The sequence below is a fragment of the Phoca vitulina genome, unplaced genomic scaffold, assembly GCF_004348235.1.
Source record: "Phoca vitulina isolate PV1807 unplaced genomic scaffold, GSC_HSeal_1.0 scaffold167, whole genome shotgun sequence".
Classification (NCBI taxonomy): Eukaryota; Metazoa; Chordata; class Mammalia; order Carnivora; family Phocidae; genus Phoca; species Phoca vitulina.
Window position 1 is genome coordinate 107,883 of NW_022589870.1, and position 26,642 is coordinate 134,524.

A 26,642-nucleotide genomic window follows, 5' to 3' on the forward strand; every position below is an offset into this window, starting at 1 on the left:
TTGGATTTCAAATAAACATTCCTAGTTTCACTAACACAAGAAATTCAACCTATCAAAGACTTTCTCTCATTGTGCTGCAGAAAACTTTAGAAATGGCAAGTAGTAAGATCAGTCATCAAAAGAAGTTTCATCTTTAGTGTGTCTAAAAATTTTTAGATTTTTAGAAGTGTAAAAATTTGTAGTAATGATGAACTTCACATCTTGAGGTATTTGGGAAATCTTAGGCTAGGTGAAACTCTTCAGAAGTGTCACTTAGTTACTATCCTTCTGGCTTAGAAAGAGGTATACCAAGACTCTAGGAAATTACCACCAGAAACAAAGACTTTTAAAAATTATCCTACAAAAAATTATCAATCTTAGGGAGTTTTGTTTGTTTTAATGTTGTTTAAGAATTAGAAATGCAAATAAAGTGCCGGCGAAAAGTAGTTTCACAATAGATGTTGGCTATTACTGTCACTCCCTGCCGTCAAGGATTATGTATTTTCGTATTTAGACCTAGCACTTATTTGACAGTCACATAAATATTATCAAATGAATGACTGAGTGACATCAAGGATAGACCGATTGTGCTATATGGCCAAACTCTGGAGTTCGGGGTCCTAAGTAAGATACCGGGACCAAGAGAAAACTACGGGTAAGACAGGCTCCCCTTGCCCATAGTCGTGGACTACAATTCCCAGCATGCAGCTAAACTCCGTGATTGCCATGCATCCTGGGAAAGACGTCTCCGGCTCTTCATTGGCTACGCAGGAGAAACGCTTGTAGTTTGTGCAAATAACGCGGGCTTTAGCGTACGCACGCACGGAGATGGCGCAGATCGCGTCTAAGTTCTACGGAACTCAATTTGAATAGACAGATTTTCAGGACTAAAATCCGGTAGGATTTAAGAACAGTTCCACTTCCGGTAACACCGGAAGCAATTTGAAGATGGCGTCTTCCTCCTACAACGGGCCGGCCGCTGCGGACGGGAAAAGTGAATTATTTCGTAACAAGAAGCCGAAGCCGGAGAATCGAGGTAAGGTTGAATGAGAACTGAAACCTGATATTAGGATATTGAGTTATGATTGTTTTCTTCCGCTGGCTGGGGACGTGTAACGCTGCCTTAGTGTGTTCTGTGAAGTTGAGTACCTACCATTGTTGAGGATTGGGGATGATGGCCAAGCCTGCGGGACCGACTGGCAGGTATGGTGCCAGCCACGTGTTCCTAACCGCTTTTGCTAGAGGCTTTTCAAAGTAAAGATGTTGCAGAGTTTGTCTTCTGTCAAAGGAAGAGGATTAAGAAATCGTGGAGGGCGCCGCAGGACCTTACACTCGTGGCGGTGGCTGGAAGTCGTTGACAAAATGAGGGATGGAATGGGGTAGGAATAGGAGGTCGTTGTATATATGAGTGAACGCTGATAATAAAGGAGTGAGACAGGAGAAGGAGGTATCTGGCGTGTTCTTAACGCTAGTTTGTCCGTTAGTGAAATTTTGTAACATTATCATCATTCCCGTTCGTCAAACCGCTAAAATATTAGACGACACGACTCGTACTCTAATTTTAGACTGCCCTACTTGTAAATTGCTGTCTTCCTTTGTAGTCTGGTTTTATACATTTTCTTCAGTATGAATGACAGGAAGAGAGGCTAGAGAAGTAGCCCAAGACCCGAGCAACCAGTCTTATTCGAAGTGTTAAAAACCTTGAACTCGCATTCTGTAGGCATTAGGGAAGTATTAAAGGAGTTCTGTTATTTTTAATTATGTAACATAGAGTACAGTCTATGTACAGTTTGAAGAATAAACACAACAGGTGAGAAAGGAGCACTCAATACCATTACGCAGAAAAAGCATTACCATACTCCCGACCCCCCTAGGAGCACCTCCCAGATGATAATTCTTTTCCTTTACAGGACATGAGGTAACCATCCTGAATCGTTTTGATCTTCTGTTCTCTGCATAATCTTTACCACCTATGCACGAAGTGGTTTGATTTTGTCAGTTTTTGAATTTTATATGAATGCAAGAGGGCTGTAGACATTCTTCTGGCTTCTTAGGCTAAACTTTGTTTTTCTTATTGAGTCAAGGTGATACTTGTAGCTGTAGTTTATTCTTTTCATTTGATATTGATGAGATTTTCTTCTATGAATATACACTTATTTATATTATCATTCTATTGTTGGTGGACATTTGGATTGTTCCCATTGTTTGCTGTTATAAACAATGCTCCTATAAACATCTTTTTGTGTATCTCCTGGTTTGCATGTTCAAGAGTTTTCTTCAGATTATGTAAGTGGGACTGGAATCCATGAAAGTTAGGGTATGTGCAGGTAATGCTAAATCACTCCCAAAGGGGTTGTGTCAGTTTACACTCCCACTAGCAGTGGATGAGAATTTTTACTGCTCTACATCCACACTAGCACTTGATATTATCTGCATTTTGAATTTCTGTCATTTTGGTAAGTATGAAATGGTGTCTGGTTGGGGTTTTAATTTGAATTTTCCTTTTTAGTAGTGAGGATGCATATCTTTTCACATGTTTTTTGGGCTATTTGCACTTCCTCTATTGTGAAACTCCTGTGTATTTCTTTTGCTAGGTTTTTTGTTTTTGTTTTTTAATTTGTAGCCACTGAAGTGTTTAAATTGGGTAGAAACTTGGTAAGATAAACATTTTAAGTAATCACAGTTATAGAATTGGAGGGGTTTTGTTTTTTTAAGGATATTGGGAAGTGATGTATGAAGACTAGCTAATTCTCTGTGATTTGAACCAGAAATAACAAAGTAGATGTGAGTATAAGAAAGAGAAGCAAGTTTACAAACAAGTTTAACAAAGGCCCTTTTCTCAGACTTAGTGTGCGTAAGAATCTCCTGATGAGATTATTAAAACACAGATTCCTGGGGCTCATTCCAGAGATTCAGATTTGGTAGGTCTGAGTTGGAGTCCAAGAACTGCATTTCTGACTAACTCCTAGTTCATGTTGATGCTGCAGGCCTGTGGGTCATACCCTTGAGGAGTACGGAATTAAAGCATAGCTGTTAGATTTAAGAGATTCCTAAAATCCAGGACCAGGAGTTTTAATAAATGATGTAGGAGATCATATATGGCCCTTAGGAGACATTTTGTTTTATTAAAAGGAGACCTAGACTGAATCACCTTTGTGTCCCATTAGACAAGTCACTAATCTTTTTGGACTGAACGTCTTTTATAAAACGGGGAAAATAATACTGGTTCTTCCTACTACCTTTCACAGTTGTCATGAAGGTGTATACAGAAATAAGGCATATGAAAACTCTTTGGAAAGTCTAAAACCCTGTACCAGTGATTGGTAGCTGAAAGTATATGTGTGTGTATGTACACACACAAACACAAATATATATGCATATGTATATATATATATACACACACACAAGGCTGCAATTCAGGAAAGTCTAAAAGGTTATATTGAAAATAGTCATGTAAACAAAGGGGTATTTGGATCTTTAATAGTGTAATGCAATAGAAGTTTCTGGAGTACCCCACTGTCTGTCAGGCATATGCTAATTACTGTGGATCCAAGGAGGGTCCTGCCCTTAAGGAACTTTGTCTTACGAGGCTGAAGTATATACAGTTAATTTTAATACAGTGTATTGATAATAATGACCGAGGCATGTTCTTTGTTGACTAAAGAGCATAGGAACAGGAACTACAAGGAGAGTATTGGGAAGCATGTAAATGTATGCAAATAAGTGTTCAAAAAAGTGTCCAAAAGAAGGCTAAAATCTTATGTGTAAGTTTCTTCCCGTCTTTAGATGAATCAGAACTCCTCACTGTTCCTGATGGTTGGAAGGAACCGGCTTTTTCCAAAGAGGACAATCCCAGAGGACTCTTGGAAGAGAGCAGTTTTGCAACTTTGTTCCCAAAATATAGGGAAGCTTACCTGAAAGAGTGCTGGCCATTGGTACAGAAAGCCTTGAATGAACATGTATGCACATTTTACATATTTATTTGAGATTCTGTTCTTATACCTTTACTTTTAAATAAGTATGTATGCTGATAGATTTTTTTTTTTTAAGGTACTGGCATAACTGGTTAATTTGGTTTCTTTGTTTTTTGTTTTTTGTTTTTGTTTAAGAAAAATCTTGAGAGAGAGCACGAGAGTGTCGTGTGCATGAGTGATTGGGGGGAGGGGCAAAGGGAGAGGGAGAGAGTGAATCCCAAGCAGACTCTGCGCTGAACATGGCACCTGTTCTCACAACCCTTAGATCATGACCTGAGCCGAAATCCAGAGTCAGACGCTTAACCAACTGAGCCACCCAGGCACCCCTGGTTCCCTTGGTATTTTAAACAGCCTAAATATAAGCTTTATTCTTTTTGTTTTATTTTATTTTATTATTATTATTTATTTTTATTTTTTTATTTTTTTACAGAGCAAGAGAGCACAGGGGGAGCAGCAGAGGGAGAGGGAGAAGCTGGCTACCTGCTGAGCAGGGAGCCTGATGTGGGGCTCGATCCCAGCACCCTGGGATCATGACCTGAGCTGAAGGCAGACGCTTAATGCGCTGAGCCACCCAGGCGCCCTAAGCTTTATTCTTATATTCCACTCGTTTTTAATTTTGTCAGTAATAGATTACTTTAAAAAATTCACATACCTTTAAAATTTAGGGATCTCATGGACTTTCTGAAACTCAACTGTGAACTCCCAAGTTTCAGGATGCCTATTCTATACTGTGATACTTGCCATGTTTCTGTATAGTTTTAAGTTGAGGCATGTTCCTGGATGATTTCTTAATTTTCATTTTTTTTTTTTTTAAGATTTTATTTATTTATTTGACAGAGAGAGACAGAGAACACAAGCAGGGGGAGTGGGAGAGGGAGAAGCAGGCTTCCCGCAGAGCAGGGAGCCCGATGCAGGGCTCGATCCCAGGACCCTGGGATCATGACCTGAGCCGAAGGCAGACGCTTAACGACTGAGCCACCCAGGCGCCCCTTAATTTTCATTTTAAATGAAAGATGGGGATGTGGCCAACTTTCCCTTGTATGTTGCTGCCATTTCCCTAGAACAGTATATTTGTTTTTGTTTTTCAAACTGTGGATTAAAATTCATTAGTGGAGCAAGAAGTCCATTTAGTGGATATAATGAGCCTTTTAAAAAAAGAATGTACCCAAAAAATAAATAAGTAAAAAGAAAAAAAATAATGTATCACATATGGTAAGGATAAGTTTCATTTTATGAAACTTTTGGTTCATGTATATGTGTGTATTTGGGCACATGTGTAAAAACATGTACACACATGGGCACACTAGGTGGTGATATAAAATAAAATAAAATAAAAAAAAATAAAATGTATATTTCAACTGTGTGACTGCTCTGGAGTTGTTTGTGCCCGTTAGGTATTACGGTGGTTCAGCAAACCGCAAGCTGTTTTACAGCTGTCTGTATCTGAGATTGGACTCTTGTAAACTCATAGAGACCCAACCTTATGTTGAATTGTTCATCACTCACTACATTGAAATACTCTTCAGAGTATGCTCCAGTCAGAAAATGACATTTTAATTTGCTTTGTTGAAATCTGGTTCTTCCTACTAAGAGTTAATGCATGATTTTCCAATTATTGCTTCTTTCTGAACCTGTGAGAATTTGTTTTTACTTTGTATTTAGCTAATACAAACCAATTAGAAAGAAGTTTGAAAGGGAAAGTCCATTCTCACCCTAAGGAACAGATGGCAGATCAGAGCTGGGTCCAGGATAGGGGAGCTATATGTAGCTTTACATTTTTACCCTAGGTTTTAAGTATGGCTTCATTTGCATTGATACGTATTTTTTAAACTAGAAGTAATCTTTATTCCAATAAGTACAAAGTATTCTAAAGTACGTATAATGCTTTCAGTTGCGTGTTTCTTATATTCTTTGAAATATGAAGGTAATCAAGTATTCATTATTTATATCAACTACTCAGCTTCTTCAAGGAGGGAGTTGATAGAATGAGAGCTTAATTTACAGTAATTAGTAGTTTGATTAGGATAGGCTCTATAATTACCAAAAAATGAAGTGATTTTTAGACAATTGTGTATTTGCTCTTTCCTTTTTGCAGCACATTAATGCAACCCTGGACCTGATTGAGGGCAGTATGACTGTGTGTACAACAAAGAAGACTTTTGATCCATATATCATCATTAGGGCCAGAGACCTAATAAAACTTTTAGCAAGGAGTGTTTCATTTGAACAGGTAAATTTAGAATTACAAAATTTGCTTTATTTGCATCAACATTAGAGATAACACATAGCACTGCATCCTTCCCTCTTAGAGTTTTCATTTTTCTGCTTCAATTTCATTAGCCTGGGCCTTGAAAATAAATGCATTTGTAAAGAATATTGATGGAATATTTCCTTCATTTTTCCAAAAGGCAGTACGAATTCTTCAGGATGATGTTGCATGTGACATCATTAAAATAGGTTCTTTAGTAAGAAATAAAGAAAGATTTGTAAAAAGAAGACAACGTCTCATTGGTCCCAAAGGATCTACATTGAAGGTACTTTTTTATCAGTGGAAAACTTAAGTGTCTTCCTCTGTCATTAGTTTTTCAGTGTACTGAATTTCAACTTACTGTTCTTTTGATATAGGCTTTGGAACTCTTAACAAACTGTTATATTATGGTTCAGGGAAACACAGTTTCAGTCATTGGACCTTTTAGTGGCTTAAAAGAGGTGAGTAGTGTTTACTATCTTCTGTTAATTTTCAGCAGAGAACAAATTAAGTAATTTGGTTATAATAGTTCATTGGATAATATACTGTTTTGCAATTACTATTTTTTTTAGAATGTGCTTTGTTTGATTTCCCATTGGTAAATACTTTGTGCTTCATGTTGTTTGAGGGAATCATCATTCCTAGATCCTAACGTATTATGGCCAACCTTTGGCAACTAAAGAGGTATCCATTTCCGAATTAGAAGGTCTGCACATCATCCCTCTTTCCACTACAAATTTTAAGTAGGTTTTTAAGATTTTAGTCTGTAGCACATTTGGGAGATATGTAGTTACATGTGCTCAAGTGATTAGAGAATTAAATGGTGATAATTGTCATTTGCAGTAACCTATATAAACCAGTAGAGGTCAGATTCTGAAACCATCTTTAAAATATATATTTTTGTCTGAATTTTATTGGAATGTTTATTTAATGTATTGATGAACTTTTTTATCTGTCAGATTTAATGTTATGAGAAAATCTGTGGAGCAATTTTGGTTTCTGTTAACTGCTTTGGTTGTCTGGATCTGGCTATGAGGTCTTGTTTGCTTTCCAGGACCCATAATAGCAGATCTGTTAGACCTCTTTCTCATAAGTTATCTGCCCTTTTCTCATGTGGCAATACTAACTTAAGTATATTGAATACCCTATAGTTTTGTAAAGTCTAACTATATTATCTTATTTAGTTTTCACAGCAGAGCCTTTAGATAGTTTTATTTCCATACTACAGATGAGAAAGCTGGAACAGGACTTTACCTTATGAAGTGGCATTCCCATTATTTGAGCACGTATTTTCTGACTCTAAATCTAGCTGCCTTCTGCCTAAATTCCACAGTTCCAAAATGTTGTTGTATTAGTTCTATATGTTATATTTTAGCAGTAAAGTTGAGAAACTTCATTGAGTCCAAGAGAGGTTGACTATTACGAAAGATCTAGAAGTCACTCAAAGCAGTTGAAGGAACTACTATATTCAATTTGGTAGTCATTGCTCGGTTCATAGGATATGTTGCAGTATATTAATCCCCTTCCACTTAGTTCCACTTAGTTAAAATCTTTGTGACTAATTCATTTTTCTTTGCAAATTTCAGGTTCGAAAAGTAGTCCTAGATACTATGAAGAATATTCATCCAATTTATAACATTAAAGTGAGTTTATATTACTCTAACAGTGGTTGTCAGACTTCTTTTAGCTACAGAAACCTTTCTTGAAATTAAATCTTTTCTGGAAGCCTAATGCAAAAAATAGATAAAGTAGAAGTATTTAGGGTAATTTAGAGGTAGAGTTCAGCCCACTCAACTCTACCCTAGTCCTGTAGTAGTTACATCCTTGGAGACTTAGGTTTCTGTGGTATGCAGTCTGAAAACTATTGAAGGGGGATCCTGTAATGTATGACATAGTTCTAATACAAAGGAAGTAAGTTTCGTAGAGTTGGTTGTAGATGATAACAATCAGGTTTTCTTGGATGATGGGCCTATTACTATATTTAAAGATGTGATCTTTCAGAATTCTGCCTTTTTCTATTAAGTAGAGTCTGGGATATTTCAGATTGTATTAAAACTTTTTATTTAACGCTCAAATTAGAAACTCTTTGAGAGAGATGTTAATCCCTGTGTGCACAGCATTCATGATTATACTTGGAAATGTAACCATGCTGTAATGAGCTATTTTGTGAGGGGTATTTGTTAAGCAGTCCACTTAAATTTGATGAAGTTATGAAGTCACTCTTAGATTGGGGTGAAAGAATGATTTTGAGTTGCCTTGGGACATTAAAGATAAAGAGAGCTTGTCTTGTATCTGATGCCTGGTTTGCATCCTTTGATGTCCCAATGTGTGCAAAACTCAAATGGAGTAGGAGAAATATGAGAATATTGTTTTTATCTGATCAAGAGAAAGTTTACTTTTTTCTTTCCCTGTGATAAAGTACTACCAGAAACTTCCTGCTTTCAGGGAACATTGCTAATTAAGAACTCTCCTCCTATTAAGTTGAATTTTAAAGGTTTTAATGAACTAATGGTTGAAAAGCTGAATTAGTCTCATCTCAGTTTATTTGAACAGTTCTGCCTTTCTTTTTTTTTTTTTTCGAAAGAGAGGGGGGAGGAGCGAAGCAGAGGAGAGGGAAAAGCAAGCTCCTTGCTGAGCAGGGAGCCCAACTTGGGGCTTGATCCCGAGTCCTGGGATCATGATCTGAGCCGAAGGCAAACACTTAACTGACAGCACCCAGGCACCCGGCAGTTCTGCATTTAATCTAAATTTCTAATGGTTTTCTGATGCTTGGTTTGAGATTACTTTTTTTTATGGAATTGTTTTGCTCCTACTGAGGAGATTAAGAACTACTCGGGTTTTTTTGTTTTGTTTTGTTTTTTATTTGTTTATTTTTTTAATTAAAAAAAATTTTTTTTTTTTTTAGTTTATTCGACAGAGACAGCGAGAGAGGGAACACAGCAGGGGGGGCTGGAGAGGGAGAAGCAGGCTCCTCGCCCATCAGGGAACCTGATGTGGGGCTTGATCCCAGGACTCTGGGATTATGACGCGAGCTGAAGGCAGATGCTCAACGACTGAGCCACCCAGGCGCCCCTTGTTTCGTTTTTTAAAGATTTTATTTATTGATTTGGCAGAGAGAGAACAAACAAGCAGGGGGAGCTGCAGGCAGAGGGAGAAACAGGTTCCCTGCTGAGCAGGGAGCCCGATGCAGGGCTCAGTCCCAGGACCCTGGGATCATGACCTGAGCTGAAGGCAGACGCTTAACCAACTGAGCCAGCCAGGTGCCCCAAGAACTACTCATTTTAATTGAATTATTTATAGGAACAGTATTTGTAATGTCTTAGTTTGACAAATGCTTGGCTTATAAAATTAAAAATTCTTACTTTGTTCATATATCCCCATGACTAAAGACCTTAATGATTAAACGAGAGTTGGCAAAAGATTCTGAATTAAGATCACAAAGTTGGGAAAGATTTTTGCCACAGTTTAAGCACAAGAATGTGAATAAACGCAAGGAACCAAAGAAAAAAACTGTCAAGAAAGAGTACACACCATTCCCACCACCACAGCCAGAAAGTCAGGTCAGTATTAAATGTTGAATTTCTTTACATGAGGGGGAAACCATTTTAATCTGTTTTGTCAGAAACTTTATGGAGAGCAATTTAGGTAGACTTTGTATGTGTGTGTCCAGGTATAAGAAACTAAAGGTAAGTGTAAATAGGCTTATTTTGAGCTAAGTGCGTGAGCGCGGAGGGTGGGGGCTTCACAGTAGGAGTGTAAACTATGTCTAGGTGGTTGCTGTCAGTTGTGCTCCTATAGCCACAGTACCTGTTCCATGGATGAAAAAAATTTTAACGCTTTAACCCTTAATGCTCTCACTCTGCTTTAGCATCTTTCCTGTGACCATGTGCTATATGACTGCTCCAGTTTTGAAATCTTAAATTCTCACATCCATCCTTTTTCTAAGTTATGAATGCCTCTCATTTTATCACCTGTTTTCTGGCTTCATTTTTTCCCCCAAATTTCCTTTTCTCTCTTGTCCATCACTGTTTCTTGTATGCTGCCTTTTCCTTCTCTTCACACCTGTGCAGCAAAACTCTCAAACTTGATCAGTCCTAAAATTTGGCTGCTTTCCTATAATGTGGCTACTAAACATAGCTGGAGAACATCTTATCTTTGGACTAAATCCACTATAATTTCACGTTTCCAACCTCAGGTAGATCCTCACTATTGTCTGGTAATTCTGTGTGTCCTCTTAATTCTCTCTCTCTTTTCTTTTTTTTGAGATTTTATTTATTTGACAGAGAGAGAGAGAGCACAAGCAGGGGGAGCTGCAGGCAGAGGGAGAGGGAGAAGCAGACTCCATGCTGAGCAGGGAGCCCAAGGGAATGATGACCTGAGTGGAAGGCATACGCTTAACCCACTCAGCCACCGAGGCGCCCCTGTCCTCTTAATTCTTGAAGCACCCTCTCACTCCTAGCAGATGACATTCATTTTATTTTATGGAAATATTTAAGACCATCAAGTGAGAATTCCTTCAGCTTCCTTTTCTCTCACCTATAATTATTTTTTCTCCATCTGAACCAATTCTTTCTTTACCTGTTCTTTGAGTTCTATCTTTGAGCCTGTCTCCTGAGGGATCTTATTTCATGATTCCTTCCCTTGGCTGTATCTTAAAGTCTTTCCTTTCTACTAGTGCTTTGTTCTCAGCATGTAAACACATCCCTTTCTGTGTACTGTCTTGTCTTTTCCATAGCCCTGTATTTGGAGTTTGAATTTCAGAGGTTTGATGAAAGGTCAGAGGGGAAAAAGAAATAATGATCATGGTGATAAAACAATGGAAGTGTTGGTTCATGAGGTCTATTCTGTAAAGGGAAGCAAACAAAGAAACTGTTTGTTGGGGGAAAGTAGAGTGATCTTATTTACCCAACTGTCATTCCATAACACCTGGTATACTTCTTATGGCCCTGTCCTGTAGTTAGTAATTGTCTTATCTTTCTTCCCTATGGCTAAGCTTCTTAAAACAGTGATGTCTCAGTTGACTTACTCTGCCAATTACTTGCTTCATGACTGGCAATTTATTTAACCCATCCGTGCTTCAGTTTCCCTGTACATAAAATGGGGATAATAAAAACATCTTTTTCAAAGGATTGTTAATGAGGATTAAATGATTAGTAATTGTAAAGAGCTTAGTAACTATTAAGAGTTTTAAAACATTGCCTTAGATATAATAATGCTGTGTAAGTGTGAGATAAGTCAATTATATCTTGAATGAATAAGCTAGTGCTTTCTCTAATTAGTATTGAATTAGTCACCAAATCCTAACAATTCTTGCCTTTCATTTTGCATGCCACTACTTTATTCCAAGCATTTATCTCTTCTTTCTTTTGTACCTTTTAAATGCTGCTTTGGTCTCTTTCTTTTCTCTCAGAAACCTGGAGTCATTTCTAAATCATAGCCTACCCTCTCACCTGGCATTCAGGTTTCTTCAAGCTTACCCCAGATTATCTTTCTAGTTTCCTCACACCTTTCTGAATCATTGATCTTCTAGCCCATCTAAAACTGCCTGCTGTATATTTCATGCACACATCACCTTCTTTCCTACCTCCATGCTTATTGCTTGTATTCCCTTCAGCGTAGAGCACATCTCCTTTTAATGTCAGTGCCTTTATGAATTGATCATAGATTTTTGACCTCACTGTCTTTACCTCAAGGACATTGTGCCTTTCTTAGGGATGACTTCTCATTTACCTTATTTCTGATGTAATTGTAAATACTGATTTCAACAGATTGATAAAGAATTGGCTAGTGGTGAATATTTTCTGAAGGCAAGTCAAAAGAAGCGACAGAAAATGGAAGCCATAAAGGTAAGACTGTGTCTAGCTCACAACACTGATAGCACAGTTCATAGAAATTTCAATTCCTGTTTAATGATAAATTGTGTTATTAATGTATTTCTTATTAATAATGCAGGCTAAACAAGCAGAAGCTCTTAGTAAAAGACAAGAGGAAAGAAACAGAGCTTTTATTCCACCTAAGGAAAAACCAGTTGTGAAACCAAAGGAAGGTAAATGCTTGTTTTCCAATTATTGGTTTGATGTTAAAGTCTGTTAGCTGAAAAGTAAACCCATAGGGAATTTGTCTGACTCTCTTTGAGTGTTAACTAAAGACATAACTATATCTTTCATCAATTCTGTTGACATTTCATTAATCACTAATCCTAGGGACGAGACCACTGAGGTGTTCTATAATTTATTAGCAGCTAATGCCTATTTAAGAATGTCCTGGATTGACAGTCCTCTCCTGACCTCTGATTGTGCTGGAGAAGGACTCTTTGGGGTTTTTTTTTGTTTTGTTTTGTTTTGTTTTAAGATTTTATTTGTCAGAGAGAGAGCACAAGCAGGGGGAGCGGCAGGCAGAGGGAGAGGCAGACTGCCTGCTGGAGAAGGACTCTCTGTTGTGAAAGCTATGAACTTAGAGCAGTGAATCTTCTATAGATTTAAAAGTAACTAAAGCAGTGAGATCCCCGAGCTCTGTTATCATGCCTCTCAGAAAGAGCTTATCAGAGGTTATGCTTTTCTTCTCTTTACTTATGTGATCCATGGCTTAAAGTTTGATTCCTATATTGTTATGATGGATTTCTGATCACCGTGGGCTAAAGGACACCATCAAAATAACAAGATCTTAGGAGCTATTAAAAAGTCATAGTGGGGCACCTGGGTGGCTCAGCTGGTTAAGCGGCTGGCTCTTGGTTTTGGCTCAGGTCATGATCTCTGGGTCCTGGGGTCAAGCCCCACGTCAGGCTTTGTGCTCAGCGAGGAGTTCACTAGAGGATTTTCTCTTTCCCTCTGCCCTTCCCTCCTCGATGCTCTAAGATTAAAAAAAAAAAAACACTCAGAAAAATTTTGTATCTTTTCTATTCCTAGCCTCATTTGATCTACCCTTTCCTCTTCTGCATTTTCTTTCCCACTAGTAACACTTGTACTCTTCCTGAAGTAAATTTCCAGAGTAGCCAGTGACACAGTGAGGGGAGGGAAGTCACTGGCATTATTGTACCTGACTTATTGGTCAAAACCAGACATAACATTACTATTTTAATATCCTATATTAATTACATCAGTGTTAATAGCTCTAAAAATACTGTATTCTTCTGTGTAGATCATTGGTTATGTAAAAGTTAAAAATGTCATAAGCATTATAATTTCCAGTTTGCTGAGCCTGTGAGTTTTACTTTGAAGGTCATTTAGTAGCCATTTTAATCTCCGTTTATAATGATTAAAAATGTAGCTATTTCATGATAGTGAAGGCTCTACATCTCTACTCAAGTTGCTGGGAAGTTTGATGATGTTTTATCTTGTGATTCTCCTATGCTCTGAATACTGCTCTTTAAAGGGTGAGAAAAACCTACATTTTTTTTTTCTCCTTCTTTTTCTTTGTTGTTCAAGCTTTTGGCATTGATTCCATGGTTGGGTTCTGTTACGAGAATCTCCAAATACTCTCAGATCATTATCTTTATTACCAAAACCTTGTTAAGTAAAGTACTACTAGTCATTCATTGAACTAATATTTGGAAAACTTTATTTTTAAGTTTTTTTTTTAAAGATTTTATTCATTTGAGAGAGAGAGCATAAACGGGGAGGGCAGAGGGAGAGGGAGAAGCAGACTCATCAGCAGGGAGCCCGATGTGGGGCTTGATCCCAGGACCCTGAGATCATGACCCAAGCCGAAGGCAGATACCTAACGGACTAAGCCACCCAGGTGCCCCTATTTTTTTAAGTTTTTATGTGTGGTATTAGATGAAGTAGATTTTGACCTAAAGCTTAATGATTAGTTAATTAAAATTATGGAAGCTAGAAGGGCTACATGTTAATATTCTTCATGAAATGTAATTTTAAGTTATTTTAATGTGCAGAATGGAAAATTGGCATTTTATTTATTTATTTATTTTAAAGATTTTATTTATTTATTTGATAGAGATAGAGAGAGGGAGAGCACAGGCAGGGGGAGCAGCAGGCAGAGGGAGAGGAAGAAGCAGGCTCCCCACTGAGGAAGGAGCCCAACGTGGGGCTTGATCCTAGGACCCTGGGATCATGATCTGAGCCGAAGGCAGTCGCTTAACTGAGTGAGCCACCCAGGCGCCCCGAAAATTGGCATTTTAATGAGTACTCTTGCAGTTCTAAAATATGGGAAAGAATATAAGTAAAACTAATCTCAAATGCAATTTAAGGGGAAAAATGAAGTTTTAATATTGTTGAATTCAATAATTAGTTTAAAAAGCTAAACTATAGTGCCATTTTCATTTGTACCTTTATTAATGTGCTATTTTCATGTGTACTTTCACTAATGTATTTTTAAAGTACTTTATGATTTGTTTTCTCTTCAGTGTCTAACTTTCCTTTAGGCAGTTGTTTTATATTTTAGGCAGGTGTTTTATATTTTACAACATGACCTTTCACCTTTTAACAGTACTCTGAAATTATTGTACCAAATACATATTCTTTATGTTTTCTATGGTAAAATCTAAAGAATTACATATATCGTTTTAATTTGTTTAGCTTCTACTGAAAATAAAATTGATGTGGCCGCCATCAAGGAAAAGGTTAAGAAAGCCAAGAATAAGAAACTGGGAGCTCTTTCAGCTGAAGAAGTTAAGCTTAAAATGGAAGCAGATGAAAAAAAAAAGAAGAAAAAAAAGTAACATTAAAAAAAAACCCTGGATGAGAACCCTTTAAGCTATCTCCTTTTGTAAAGGATTTTGAGATACTAGGGCATTAGTAGCCTGTATGTGAGAAGGAGTACTCTGATCACATTTTTCTGAGTTTATGTCATTCTTCAAAACAGTGTTTATATAAACAGCTGTCCTTTATAAATATAAATTATTGTATTCTCTGTGTGTTTTTTGGAAAACTTTATGCTAGAAAGTGCTATATATGTCTTTGTATATATTGCACCTAATCTGTTTTGGCGTGTTTTGCCTAAGCATGATTTTAGATGTAATTTTTAGGTTGTTTATATAAAGATTTTTGGAATGTGGCTATTGTAATTATCCATCAAATCCAGTGTTTGATGCCACTGGTTAGTCTTTAAATATAATCATGTCCCACCATTTGGTTTTGAGCAAAATAAATTTGCAGTGCTCTCTCTATTGCTAACGAGTAAACGTTTAGGCTTATTTCTTTTTATAATCTCATTCTACATTATGTTTAAGATTAAACAACCCATAAGCAAAAAAAGCAAGGCCCCTTAAATCCTTTAATTACTATACTGAGTCTGGGAAAATGGTAAACCAAAGACCTCAGATTGCAAGGTGGGGGGGGTAGGGAGACCAGATGTTTAGAATTGAAGCAGCATGCAACAAGTTATGTAGAAATGTTTTTACTAATGAGCGTCAGTGGAGTTTTTTAGAATCACCTAAATCGAGCACATTCATTTTGTAGTTTTAGAAGCTGAGACATACAGAGGCTGGGTTACTTACTGAAAGTCATAGCTTTGGCAGCCTAAAAACAATGCTTATTCATAGAGAAGTGGAAAGTAAAAATGAGTTTATTCTAGAGATAGGAAGTTGAACAGTTTTTTTATTAAGGGTTTACTGCAACAACGTATTTTTTTCTGAAATGTTTTAAAATTAGAATTAAAAAATATACCTGTTAATTTTTAAAAAAACACATATCTGAATGAATTGTGGTTTTTTGTGAATTATATTAGTTCGAAAGAACTAAATGAGGGTATTTGTGCTTGACCCAAATGATCATTATAGCACTCAGTATTAGGATTGGTGGACTAACAGTGAGAAAGAGAGATAGGTATTTGTTGCGTGAAAATACTGGCCGGTCAGGATGCACAATAGAGTAGTAACCTGTGAAACAAACATAAAATATCCTCTTAAATGTTGTTTCTCAGAATGCAATAATATAATTCACATAGATCTTAATGGAACAATGAAAGATTTATGTACATACCTGTGACTTTGTCTCGCTTTGGATTAGCTGTAAAGTCAGAAGAAGAAAAAAAATATGTACTGGTGAGGCTTTATTTTATTTTAAAAAGCCAAGTCTCTAATTATGACCATTAACTGTTGCTTTCACTTTCTTAGTGTTTTTCAAACATTAGTTATTAAAGATTTTTTGTACTAACTATACTAACTTGATATTTTTAAAGTGACCGTATAAACTTTTTATATACTATTACTATAAGTGGAAAATAATTTTACATACCATAACTAGCAGATAATAAATACAATTAAAATAACAAACTATTAGAATTTAAGAATAAAAATAATTATTAGTAATAGTCAATGTGAGCAATTTATTAAAATATTTTCCTGGAAATAAGTTCCTCCCTGAGAAAAATGATACTGTTTTGTGATCAGTCAGTAATAAAGAGACCATGACCTCTCTCTTATAGGGATTTGGTTTGCATAATGTCATAATTATCCCTCTCTTTTCACTGAGCTTTATTCAGATTTTGACATTCAGAACACTAGGTAGAAAATTCTACATCTGCCTTAGCCTTCTTGATACTTTTCTAATTAAATAGGTACCTTCTCTACACCAGTTCTTTGCCAGCTGGTGTTGAAATCTGTGTCGCAGCCCAGCAAGGACGTGGCTGGGGTGCTGGTGAGCATCCCTGATCATCATCCCTGTGAGGGGGCTTTGTAGGGAGTTACCAGGAAGCTGCTGCTACTTTAACTGTTTTGGGCAGTTAATGCCATGAAATCAAGGATATGCTGTGCTAGTTACATTTTTTCTTACATATACATTTTTTAAATGTTAAATATTCAACTCTTGAATATTGAAACAAATGTACATTCATGCACTAGCTAAAATCATCCCATGTATCATTCGCATACCCAGCACATTACGCAAAACCATCCTGATTTGGCCTCCGTGGGTATTTATTGAACCTGCCAACAGTAAGTACCTAAAGCACCAGAAAGAATTTTTTTCCTCCAATATTTGTCATAATTTGCCAGAGATGGAATCTGTTAAAAGCTCTTTACCCTCATGCACATTAGCATGTTTGCCCTTTATTTTTCTTAAGGGCCCAGGGGCTTTTATTGAATCACAGCCTTCATTTTCTGAATTTTTATCCCGCAAGACTAGAGGCCATTTCAAGCTAGTTCCCAAGATCAAAAGCTAAAATTCCAGGAACTTTCTTCTTGTCATTGTGAAGTTATTACTAATTATCTAGATTTTTAAAGAGAAGGAATATTTTTTGAAGGAAACATGCCTTCAAATTAGTGCTTATTTGCCAGACTAGGGTGTAAGTGAATTAGGCATAATTCCTACCTGTTTGGAATTTAGAATCCATTGGGAAAGATAGCTAACCAGTGGCAATAATTGAATTACTCCTTAAATAATTTAAAATAATTGTCTCAGTTTTCACCACAGATTTTAAAGAAGAAACATGAGGTTTGTTCGTGGGCATAAAAACGTGACAGAGTTTGGGCATAAAACACCAAGAGTAAATAAACTCAACATTTGGGAGTACAGGAAGGATGAATTTATGGATAATAGGTAGTATTTATTGAGTGCTACTGTATGCCAGGTTCTTGTTCCAAATATAGATACTACTTTCTCTTTTCCTTGATCTGTTTCATCAAACCTGTGAAGAGATACTGCCATCTACATTTGATTTTTTTGTTTTTGTTTTTTAATATTTTTTATTTTTATTTTTAATTTTTTAAAATTTTATTATGTTAATCACCATACATTACATCATTAGTTTTTGTTGTAGTGTTCCATGATTCATTGTTTGCGTATAACACCCAGTGCTCCATTCAATACGTGCCCTCTTTAATACCCATCACCAGGCTAGCTCATCCCCTCACCCCCCCTCCCCTCTAGAACCCTCTGTTTCTCAGAGTCCATAGTCTCTCATGGTTCGTCTCCCCCTCCAATGGAATATTATGCAGCCATCAAAAAAAAAAAAAAAACCAAAATCTTGCCATTTGCAACAACGTGGATGGAACTGGAGGGTGTTATGCTGAGCGAAATAAGTCAATCAGAGAAAGACGTATCATATGACCTCACTGATATGAGGAATTCTTAATCTCAGGAAACAAACAGGGTTGCTGGAGTGGAGGGGGGTGGGAGGCATGGGGTGGCTGGGTGATAAGACAATGGGGAGGGTATGTGCTCTGGTGAGTGCTGTGAATTGTGTAAGACCGATGAATCAGACCTGTGCCTCTGAAACAAATAATACATTATATGTTTAAAAAAAGAAGAAGAAGATGGGGGGGCGTCTACATTTTATTGTTGAGGAACTTGGTTCAGACAGTTGCCCAAGGTCACAGTGGTGGAACTGGAAATTGAACCCGGGCATACCGTTTCAAAAATGTGTGGTTTTAACTCCTATGTCATACTGCCTAACTTGGAAAAAAAAAAAATAATACGCTTTGTAGTATTGTAGCAACATGAAAAATTCAGTTAATACATTGATGCTACGAGAAGAGATTCGTTGCTACATGTTACTGAGTTGCTTTAACAAAACTGCTGTGAGTGAAGTGAATGGTCGAACTAGGGGAGAAATGACCGCTCAGAGAGCTGATCAAAAAAGTATGGCTGTACCTGAAGTGAAGATGAGAAATCAGTGTTTACAAATCAGGAGTTTTTTTGATCTTGCTGAAATGAGCAAATCTTGGGTCTACAGTTTCTATCCTCATAGTCATTTTTTGCTGTACTGATTAGAGCTAAAAAAGAAGGTTCTTATTTGCTTCCTTAAATTTACCTTGAATATATGTTCATTCCCAGGACAGTAAGCCATCGGCTTGATTGCTACCTGACTCCAGCTTCCCTGAAAATAGCTATTAGGATAAAGCAAACATTTGCATTCTGAACTCTGCAGAGAAAGTTGTTTCAAGCACATGTATTATTGGTAGATTTTTCCTTTTACTCACTGCAGAGATTGCCCAAACATTTGTCATCCCTGGGGCAGGCGCTGCAAGTCGGTCCTCTTCTGTATGGCCTTTCATAGCTTTGTCTGTAAAGTAGAAAAAAGCCGTCCATTAGGAGAGATTATTTTTTTTCCAATGACATTTACTGTGAATCTTTGACTAAATATGTAGGATGGAAGTCCACAGATTCCGAGGGTTGAGGGAAGTGGAAGCCTGTTAATATTTATAGAGTTTTATTCTATGTGTCTATGTCTGTGAACCTATGTCTTCACCTACATCTTCTCATTTAACTCTTAAGACAACTCTGGAAGTTATTCTTATTTTTATTTTACAGATAAGGAAACTAAAGCTCTAAGAAATTAACTTGTCAAAAATCGCAATGTATACATGTCAGAGTCACAAGGAAATCTGGATTGGTCTGACTCCAGGGCAACACTTCGCTCTATTTAACTGTCTGGCCTGTATGATCACTACCATCCAAAAAACTGCCCATCCTAAGGTCTCATGACCCACATTTACTCCTCTCAGTTTAGCAAGCCTCCTTGGTTTTAGTTGGACAGGAGTCATTTGGCCGGGTTAAAAAAAGAAAAAAAAAATGAGGGGGAATTTCTAAATTTGTTTTCACATAAAAGATGTAATGTGGATAATAATTACTGTACTAAGCATCCTTGAATGAATTAATTTTCACAGTAGCCTATGGGGAAGATACTATTATTTATTTATCCCCAATATAGTTAGAGGTGAGGCACAGAGTGTAAATAATTGACCAAGGTCATACACTAGAAAGTGAAATAATATCCAAGCATTTTATATCCCCATGAATATCTTCAGAGTAGTAATGATGAGAACTGTACATGCATTTCAGTAACTCTGCCATTGCACTCATCTTTTTTGGAAAGGAGTTCTTAATTTTTCGTGTCATGGTACCCTTTGGCAGTCTGGTGGAGCCTATGGACTCTCAAAATTATTTTTACTTTTTTTTTTTTAAAGTAACCTCCATGCCCAGGGTGGAGCCCAATGCAGGGCTTGAACTCACAATCCTGATACAGAGACCTGAGCCGAGATCAAGAGTTGGACACAACCGACTGAGCCACCTAGGTGCCCCAAAATAGTTTGTTTTTAAGTGCATAAAATAAAGTTTGTAAGATTATAAAGGAAACCGAGTAAGTTCAAATAGTTATCAAAATGTTAAAAATATTTTTGATATAGCAATATGTCCTCTATTAAATATTAAATAAGATCTAGCAAGAATTCTAATGATAGTACCTTTAATGATAGATTACAACCATATTTTGAGATCTCTGCAGCAAATGGAATGTGCTATGAGAATATCTGATATTTACAAAGATAGAAGTAGTACTAACAGAGTTATGGTATTGCTGATGGGGCTGAAGTGTTGTCTTCATACATAATGAAATGTTATTTTCAGTAGAGGTTAGTGAAAATAAAGATTTAACTCCAAGTTCATAGAGTCAACTCCCCTCCCCTAACACTATAGCTTTACCTCCAAAGTTAAGGAGACATTACTTTTTATTAACACCTCGTTCCCAACACCAAATATATGTTCTAATCATGTTTGGCTCCAAATTAATCTAGGTTGTTTCAGAAACTAAGTTTATCCTCATGCTTGCTTTACACTGTGGAAAATATTCAAAGGAATATTCTGATAACAATTATAAAAGACCTCCAAAATACACATTAATTATGGGGATATCTTTCATTGTTAGCACAAAACTCATTGAGTGGTCAAGTTCTAGAATGTTTTTAATAAAATCATTTGTGCTGTTTCATTCTTTGTTGAATTGTGTATTCCAAACTATAAAGAAGAAGAAATTACTGTTTCAAAACCAGGCTAAAGACAAGGCAGTTACGAATTCTAGGGAAATGGCAGAATTCATCCTGGGAGAAATACGCTACTGGAAAGGCCTGCATTTGTCTGGATAGGAACAATTGAGACCAAGAGCCCTAAAGTATTCTGTCCATAAAGAAGCAAGAAATTTTAGTGTTTCCCCTGGTAGCCTGAGAGAGAAAGTCAGGGCCCCAGGACTGAGGAAGAGAAAAGACAGAATTTTTTTTTTTTTTTAAAGTAATCTGTGTCCAACATGGGGCTCAAACTCCTAACCCCGAGATCAAGAGTCTAAGGGTTACTGACTGAGCCAGCCAGGCGCCCTGAGAAAAGATCTTTAAAGAAAAAGATAAATATGAGTTAAGGGTCCTTAAGGCAGAGCACACTAGGTCTTGTAGGATCTGATGGTCAGCGTTGTCATTTCCTCTAACGTGCTATAATCCTCTCTTCCACTAATCAATCACAAGCTAGCCTAGCTCAGAGGGGCCCAGGAGAATGAAGGAGAGTTGTGTCTACGTTCAAAAAATGCAGATCAGAATGATCTGAAGCGGCCAGGAGGAGGAGTCAAAACTGTCCTGGACAATGACTGACTCCAGAGCTTGAGTTACAGGTGACAGGAGAATTAAGCATCCTCACCCCACTCTTAGGAAATCTCAGAAAAATGGGGAAGATACTGGACTTCTTAGAATTATGTGGAATGGGGGCCTTTGAGGAGAAAAACCAGCTCAGAAGGCAGTAGAAAAGAGGACATCCTTAACTGGCCTCTGTTCCCCCCACCCCATACCCTCCAATCCATTTTCCACATCTCATACAGAATGATCTCTCAATTTAAAGCAGGTCTTGTCACTCCCTTGCTTAAAATACTTGGAGGATTCCTCTTGTGATGTGAATACAGTTAAATTTGCCATGACCTACACAGCCCTGCAAGGCTGAGCTGCCTCCTTCCCCCAGTCGCATCTCATTCAGTGGTCCATGCACTCTGCACTTCCGTCCGTTCTTGAATCCTCTCCACAGAAGCTTTGCAGGTGTTTTCTGCAGCAGACATCCATTCTTGAAGTTCTTCACATGTCTGGTTCCTTTCTATTCTTCATGCCTACACTCAACTACATCATTTTATTCAAGTAAGGTCCTGCCTATTGACAGTGTCGATTACAGTGTTACTGGTATTTCCTTCATTACTCCTATCATGATGCAGTTATTTTATTTGTATTTTTATTGTCTTTCTGCCCCATAAATACAAATTCCGTGAGAGCGGGGACTGTGTCGGGCTGGTTCTCCTTTGAAGCTCAGTAAACAAATATTTGTTGAATAATCGAATGTATGAATTATTTGTATGAATAAATGAATGTTACTCTATAGAAGTATTATAACTGGTTTTAAGTTTTACAACTTATTGTTTAGAACTCTAAAAGCAAGTAAAGTGAGTATAAGCCAGAAGACTTCACATTTGTGCCTCATCATAACAATAACTGTGAGTACTTCTCAAATAATCACCATTGCCAGGTATTACATATACCTGGTGTTTTACCTAGCTTTTCTCATGTAGTTTTCTTTTTCTTTTTTTTTAATTTTTTTTAAAGATTTTTTATTTATTTGACAGAGAGAGACACAGCGAGAGAGGGAACACAAGCAGGGGGAGTGGGAGAGGGAGAAGCAGGCTCCCTGCGGAGCAGGAAGCCTGATGAGGGGCTCAATCCCAGGACTCTGGGATCATGACCTGAGCTGAAGGCAGATGCTTAACGACTGAGCCACCCGGGCACCCCTCTCATGTAATTTTCATAGCTACTTGATAAGTAGTCAGTGCTTTTATTATCCTGATCTTTTGCAGAGCAAACTGAGGTTCAGAGAAATTAAGTAACTTATCCAAGGTCACACAGTAAGTGAACCAAGGTAGTGGGTCTCAAGACCCCGTATCTTAACCATTAAGTTATATAAATGTCATGAAAAGTCACCACTGATTGGCTTGATGGCTTTGGCTGGTTTTTCCTGGGTTTTCCCTATTTTCTTTTTTTTTTTTTAAAGATTTTATTTATTTATTTGACAGAGAGAGACACAGTGAGAACAGGAGCACAAGCAGGGGGAGTGGGAGAGGAAGAAGCAGGCTTCCTGCAGAGCAGAGAGCCCGATGTGGGGCTCGATCCCAGGACCCTGGGATCATGACCTGAGCCGAAGGCAGACGCTTAACGACTGAGCCACCCAGGCGCCCCTTCCCTATTTTCTGACTTTGGGATTTTAAGTCAAAGTTGTTCTCTTCTGAATGACACCTGATTTTAGTCCTTTCACTCCCACCTACACTCAGTCAAACTATCAAACATTTCTTCTGAGCATTACTTCAGGGAAAGAGAGAGAGGCTTCTAACAGATCTTTTGGAATCCCAAAGATTGGAAAAATCCAAACAAAATTCAAGGGAAACAAAGAAAAAAAATGTTGGGGCGCCTGGGTGGCTCAGTCAGTTGGGCATCTGCCTTCGGCCCAGGTCATGGTCCCAGGGTCCCGGGATTGAGGCCTGCATTGGGCTCCCTGCTCAGCAAGGAGCCTGCTTCTCCCTCTCCCCTGCCTGCTGCTCCCCCTGCTTGTGTGAGCTCTCTCTCTCTCTGGCAAATAAATAAAATCTTAAAAAAATAATACTAAAATAAATGTTATATATTTGACAAAGGGTTAAAAGCTTTAAAATACAAACAACTACCATAAACCATTAAGAAAATCACTCTAGTAGAAAAATGAGCAGACCATATGCTTCACAAAAGGAGGAATGTAAATAGGCAATCAGGTGAAAATGTATAATCACTGGTAGTCTACGAGATGCAAAAGAAAATATGAGATAACACTTTATATCAAATTGGAAAATATTAAAAAATGATAATCCCAGTCCTAATGAAGGAGTATAAATTGGTATAAATAATAGTGGAGGATAATTTGGCCATATGCATTTTTTAAAACTTAAAGATGTTCACATGTATCACTTAGTATACTATTTCTAGGAATTGTAGGGAAATCGATGGGACCAAAGACTTCTATACAAGGTTGTTCATCAGATATTAAAACACAGAGAACAATCTAAATTCTTCAGTAGGATGAGCTGTTGTGTCCATCTAGAGGACAGACTCGGGAGCCAGACAGCCCAGGTCACAGTCCATCTATGACTTGGTGACATATGAAATAGTGTCACCAATGGTGGAACCCTGGGCAGGCTACTCACCCTGTCAGTACCTCAGTTTTCTTAACTGCCAAACAGGGGTGGTAAGACGACCCATCTCAAGACCTTTCATGAACAGTAAGTAAGTTAATATGTATGAAGCACTTAGAAAAGTGCTTAGCGGGGCACCTGAGTGGCTCTGATGGTTAAGTGACCGACTCTGGTTTCATCTCAGGTCTTGATCTCCTGGGTCTCAGGATAGAGCCCCATGTGGGGCTCTGTGCTCAGCGTGGAGTCTGCTTGAGATTCTCTCCCTCTGCCCCCCCACCCAGCTCAAGCGTGCGTTCCCTCTCTTTCTCTCTCAAATAAATAAAATCTTTTAAAAAAGTGCTTAGCATATAGTAAGCATTTTATAAGTATTAGTCTATTTTTTTATCGTGAAAATAATGTATGTTTAGATTTAACCAATTGGACTCAGTTTAGATGATCCCCAACTTTTTTTTAAAGATTTTATTTATTTGAGAGAGAGAGAGAGCGTGCCGGAGAGCACAAAGGGGGAGGAGTGGCAGAGGGAGAGGGAGAAGCAGACTCCCCGCTGAGCAGGGAGCCCCACATGAGGCTCGATCTCAGGGCCCTGGGATCATGATCTGAGCTGAAAGCAGACGCTTAACTGACTGAGCCAACTGGAAGCCCTAGATGTAACCAATTCTGTTGGCAACATCCAAAGCGTCATGGTCAGGAGCCATTCGAACATATGCCTTCTCTTCATCGGGCCTGATCAGGATGTTGACCTTAGCCACGTCAAAGTCATAGAGCTTCTTCTTTTTTTTTTTTTATTATGTTAATCACCATACATTACATCATTAGTTTTTGATGTAGTGTTCCATGATTCATTGTTTGTGTATAACACCCAGTGCTCCATGCAGAACGTGCCCTCCTTAATACCCATCACCAGGCTAACCCATCCCCCCACCCAAAGTCATAGAGCTTCTTCACAGCCTGTTTGATCTGGTGTTTGTTGGCCTTGACATCCACAGTGAACACAGGTGTGTTGTTGTCTTCTGCTTTTATCAAGGCTGACTCATTAAGTCAGGGGGAGCTTGATGATGGCATAGTGGTCAAGCTTGTTTCTCGTGGGGGCACTCTTTTGAAGATATTTGGGCTGCCTTTGGAGACACAGTGTCTTGGGCCATCAGTAAGTAGGTGATGTGTGGATCTTCTTTTTTTTTGGTGACTGTGGACGCCTATCAGCCCTGCCTTCTTGGCCTTCAAAGCCTTGGCTTTGGCTTTGGGAAGGGCAGAGGCTTCCTTCTTCACCTTCAACGCCATCTTTGTGAAAGGGTACTTTCATTATTTTTCTAATTATTCATATGTTTAAAAATTCAATGACATGGAAAATGCTCATGGTATAATTTTAAGTAAAAAGTAGAAAATGTGCATTTCCAGTATGATCTCCATTTTCTCAATAACATGTATGATGCATAAACACACATATATGTTTAAAGAAAGGTGGGGGCATGTCATGGGTCTACCCTATTTTCCAAAGGAAGAAAAACTGTATCCATTTCAAAACCAAAACTTTCAAAAGTAAATGAAATAAATTACATAAATTGAGAAATTTAATTGAGTTACTTTTTTTGAAAATTGTGCAAAACATGCCAAGTTTTAAAAAAAACCAATAAATATAAAGTAACACCAATCCTCCCATTTTGTGGTGTTATTACCATTTCCCATTGATCTATGTCCCTGAAAACATTTTAGTCTTGCCACTCTTAAAAACACGTGCTGTGTATGTATGTGTGTATTTATATAGCACTTCTAAAGGGTGCATACACACACACACACACACATATATTAAAAAAAAATGTACCAGGTGTTAATGGAGTAGATCTCTGGGTAGAGGAATTAATAGTGATATTAATTTTCTTTTTTACACTTTCTTATTATCCCAATTTTCTATAATGAAAATAAATACTTCTAAAGTAGATTTAAAAGAAGTTTAGAAAGAGGTTGATTTGGGTACTTACCCTGGTCCGTAGTTGCATATGAAATGCGCTACATTGGTTAAGCGGTTAATGCCATAAACTGTGGGGCAATACTGTACTGCACAGCCAACTTTATAACTGTCTGCCCAGACAACCTGAAAGAAAATAAGGATTTGTAGCAAGAGAGAGACAATAGGGGCGCCTGGGTGGCTCAGTCGTTAAGCATCTGCCTTCGGCTCAGGTCATGATCTCAGGGTCCTGGGATCGAGCCCCGCATGGGGCTCCCTGCTCCACGGGAAGCCTGCTTCTCCCTCTCCCACTCCCGCTGCTTGTGTTCCCTCTCTCGCTGTGTCTCTCTCTGTCAAATAAATAAATAAAATCTTAAAAAAAAAAAAAAAGAAAGACAATAAAGTGAACATTTGAGTATGAGTAGGCCTTCCTAAACACAATGAGGTGTATTCACTCCAGCAGGGAAAGCCGTTGTTACCAAGGAGCACTCAGGTGCTCAGAATTCAGTTGGAGACAAGGCTTGGAATTTTATTATTGGGGTGTGTGTGAAATAAACATACACACAATACTAAGATCATTTTGGGCACTTGA

General features: G+C 37.8%; 2 protein-coding genes across 2 annotated transcripts; one reads left to right on the forward strand and one right to left on the reverse strand.

The window, feature by feature from the left end:
* Positions 1-906: 906 nt before the first annotated feature.
* LOC116628993 (KRR1 small subunit processome component homolog) lies at positions 907-15,045 on the forward strand. The gene is made up of 10 exons (XM_032399288.1): positions 907-1,015; positions 3,766-3,938; positions 6,049-6,183; positions 6,362-6,487; positions 6,579-6,662; positions 7,788-7,844; positions 9,591-9,761; positions 11,970-12,047; positions 12,154-12,247; positions 14,736-15,045. Exons 1-10 carry the CDS (start codon positions 928-930, stop codon positions 14,876-14,878), a joined length of 1,149 nt encoding a protein of 382 aa, XP_032255179.1. The 5' UTR covers positions 907-927; the 3' UTR covers positions 14,879-15,045.
* Positions 15,046-15,857: 812 nt separating this feature from the next.
* Positions 15,858-26,197, reverse strand: LOC116628994 (glioma pathogenesis-related protein 1-like; the record flags this gene model as incomplete). The annotated part of the gene is made up of 4 exons (XM_032399289.1): positions 15,858-16,036; positions 16,140-16,166; positions 19,079-19,161; positions 26,085-26,197. Coding segments are annotated over 4 exons (378 nt in total), but the record flags the coding sequence as incomplete, so codon positions are not given.
* Between the last annotated feature and the right edge of the window lie 445 nt (positions 26,198-26,642).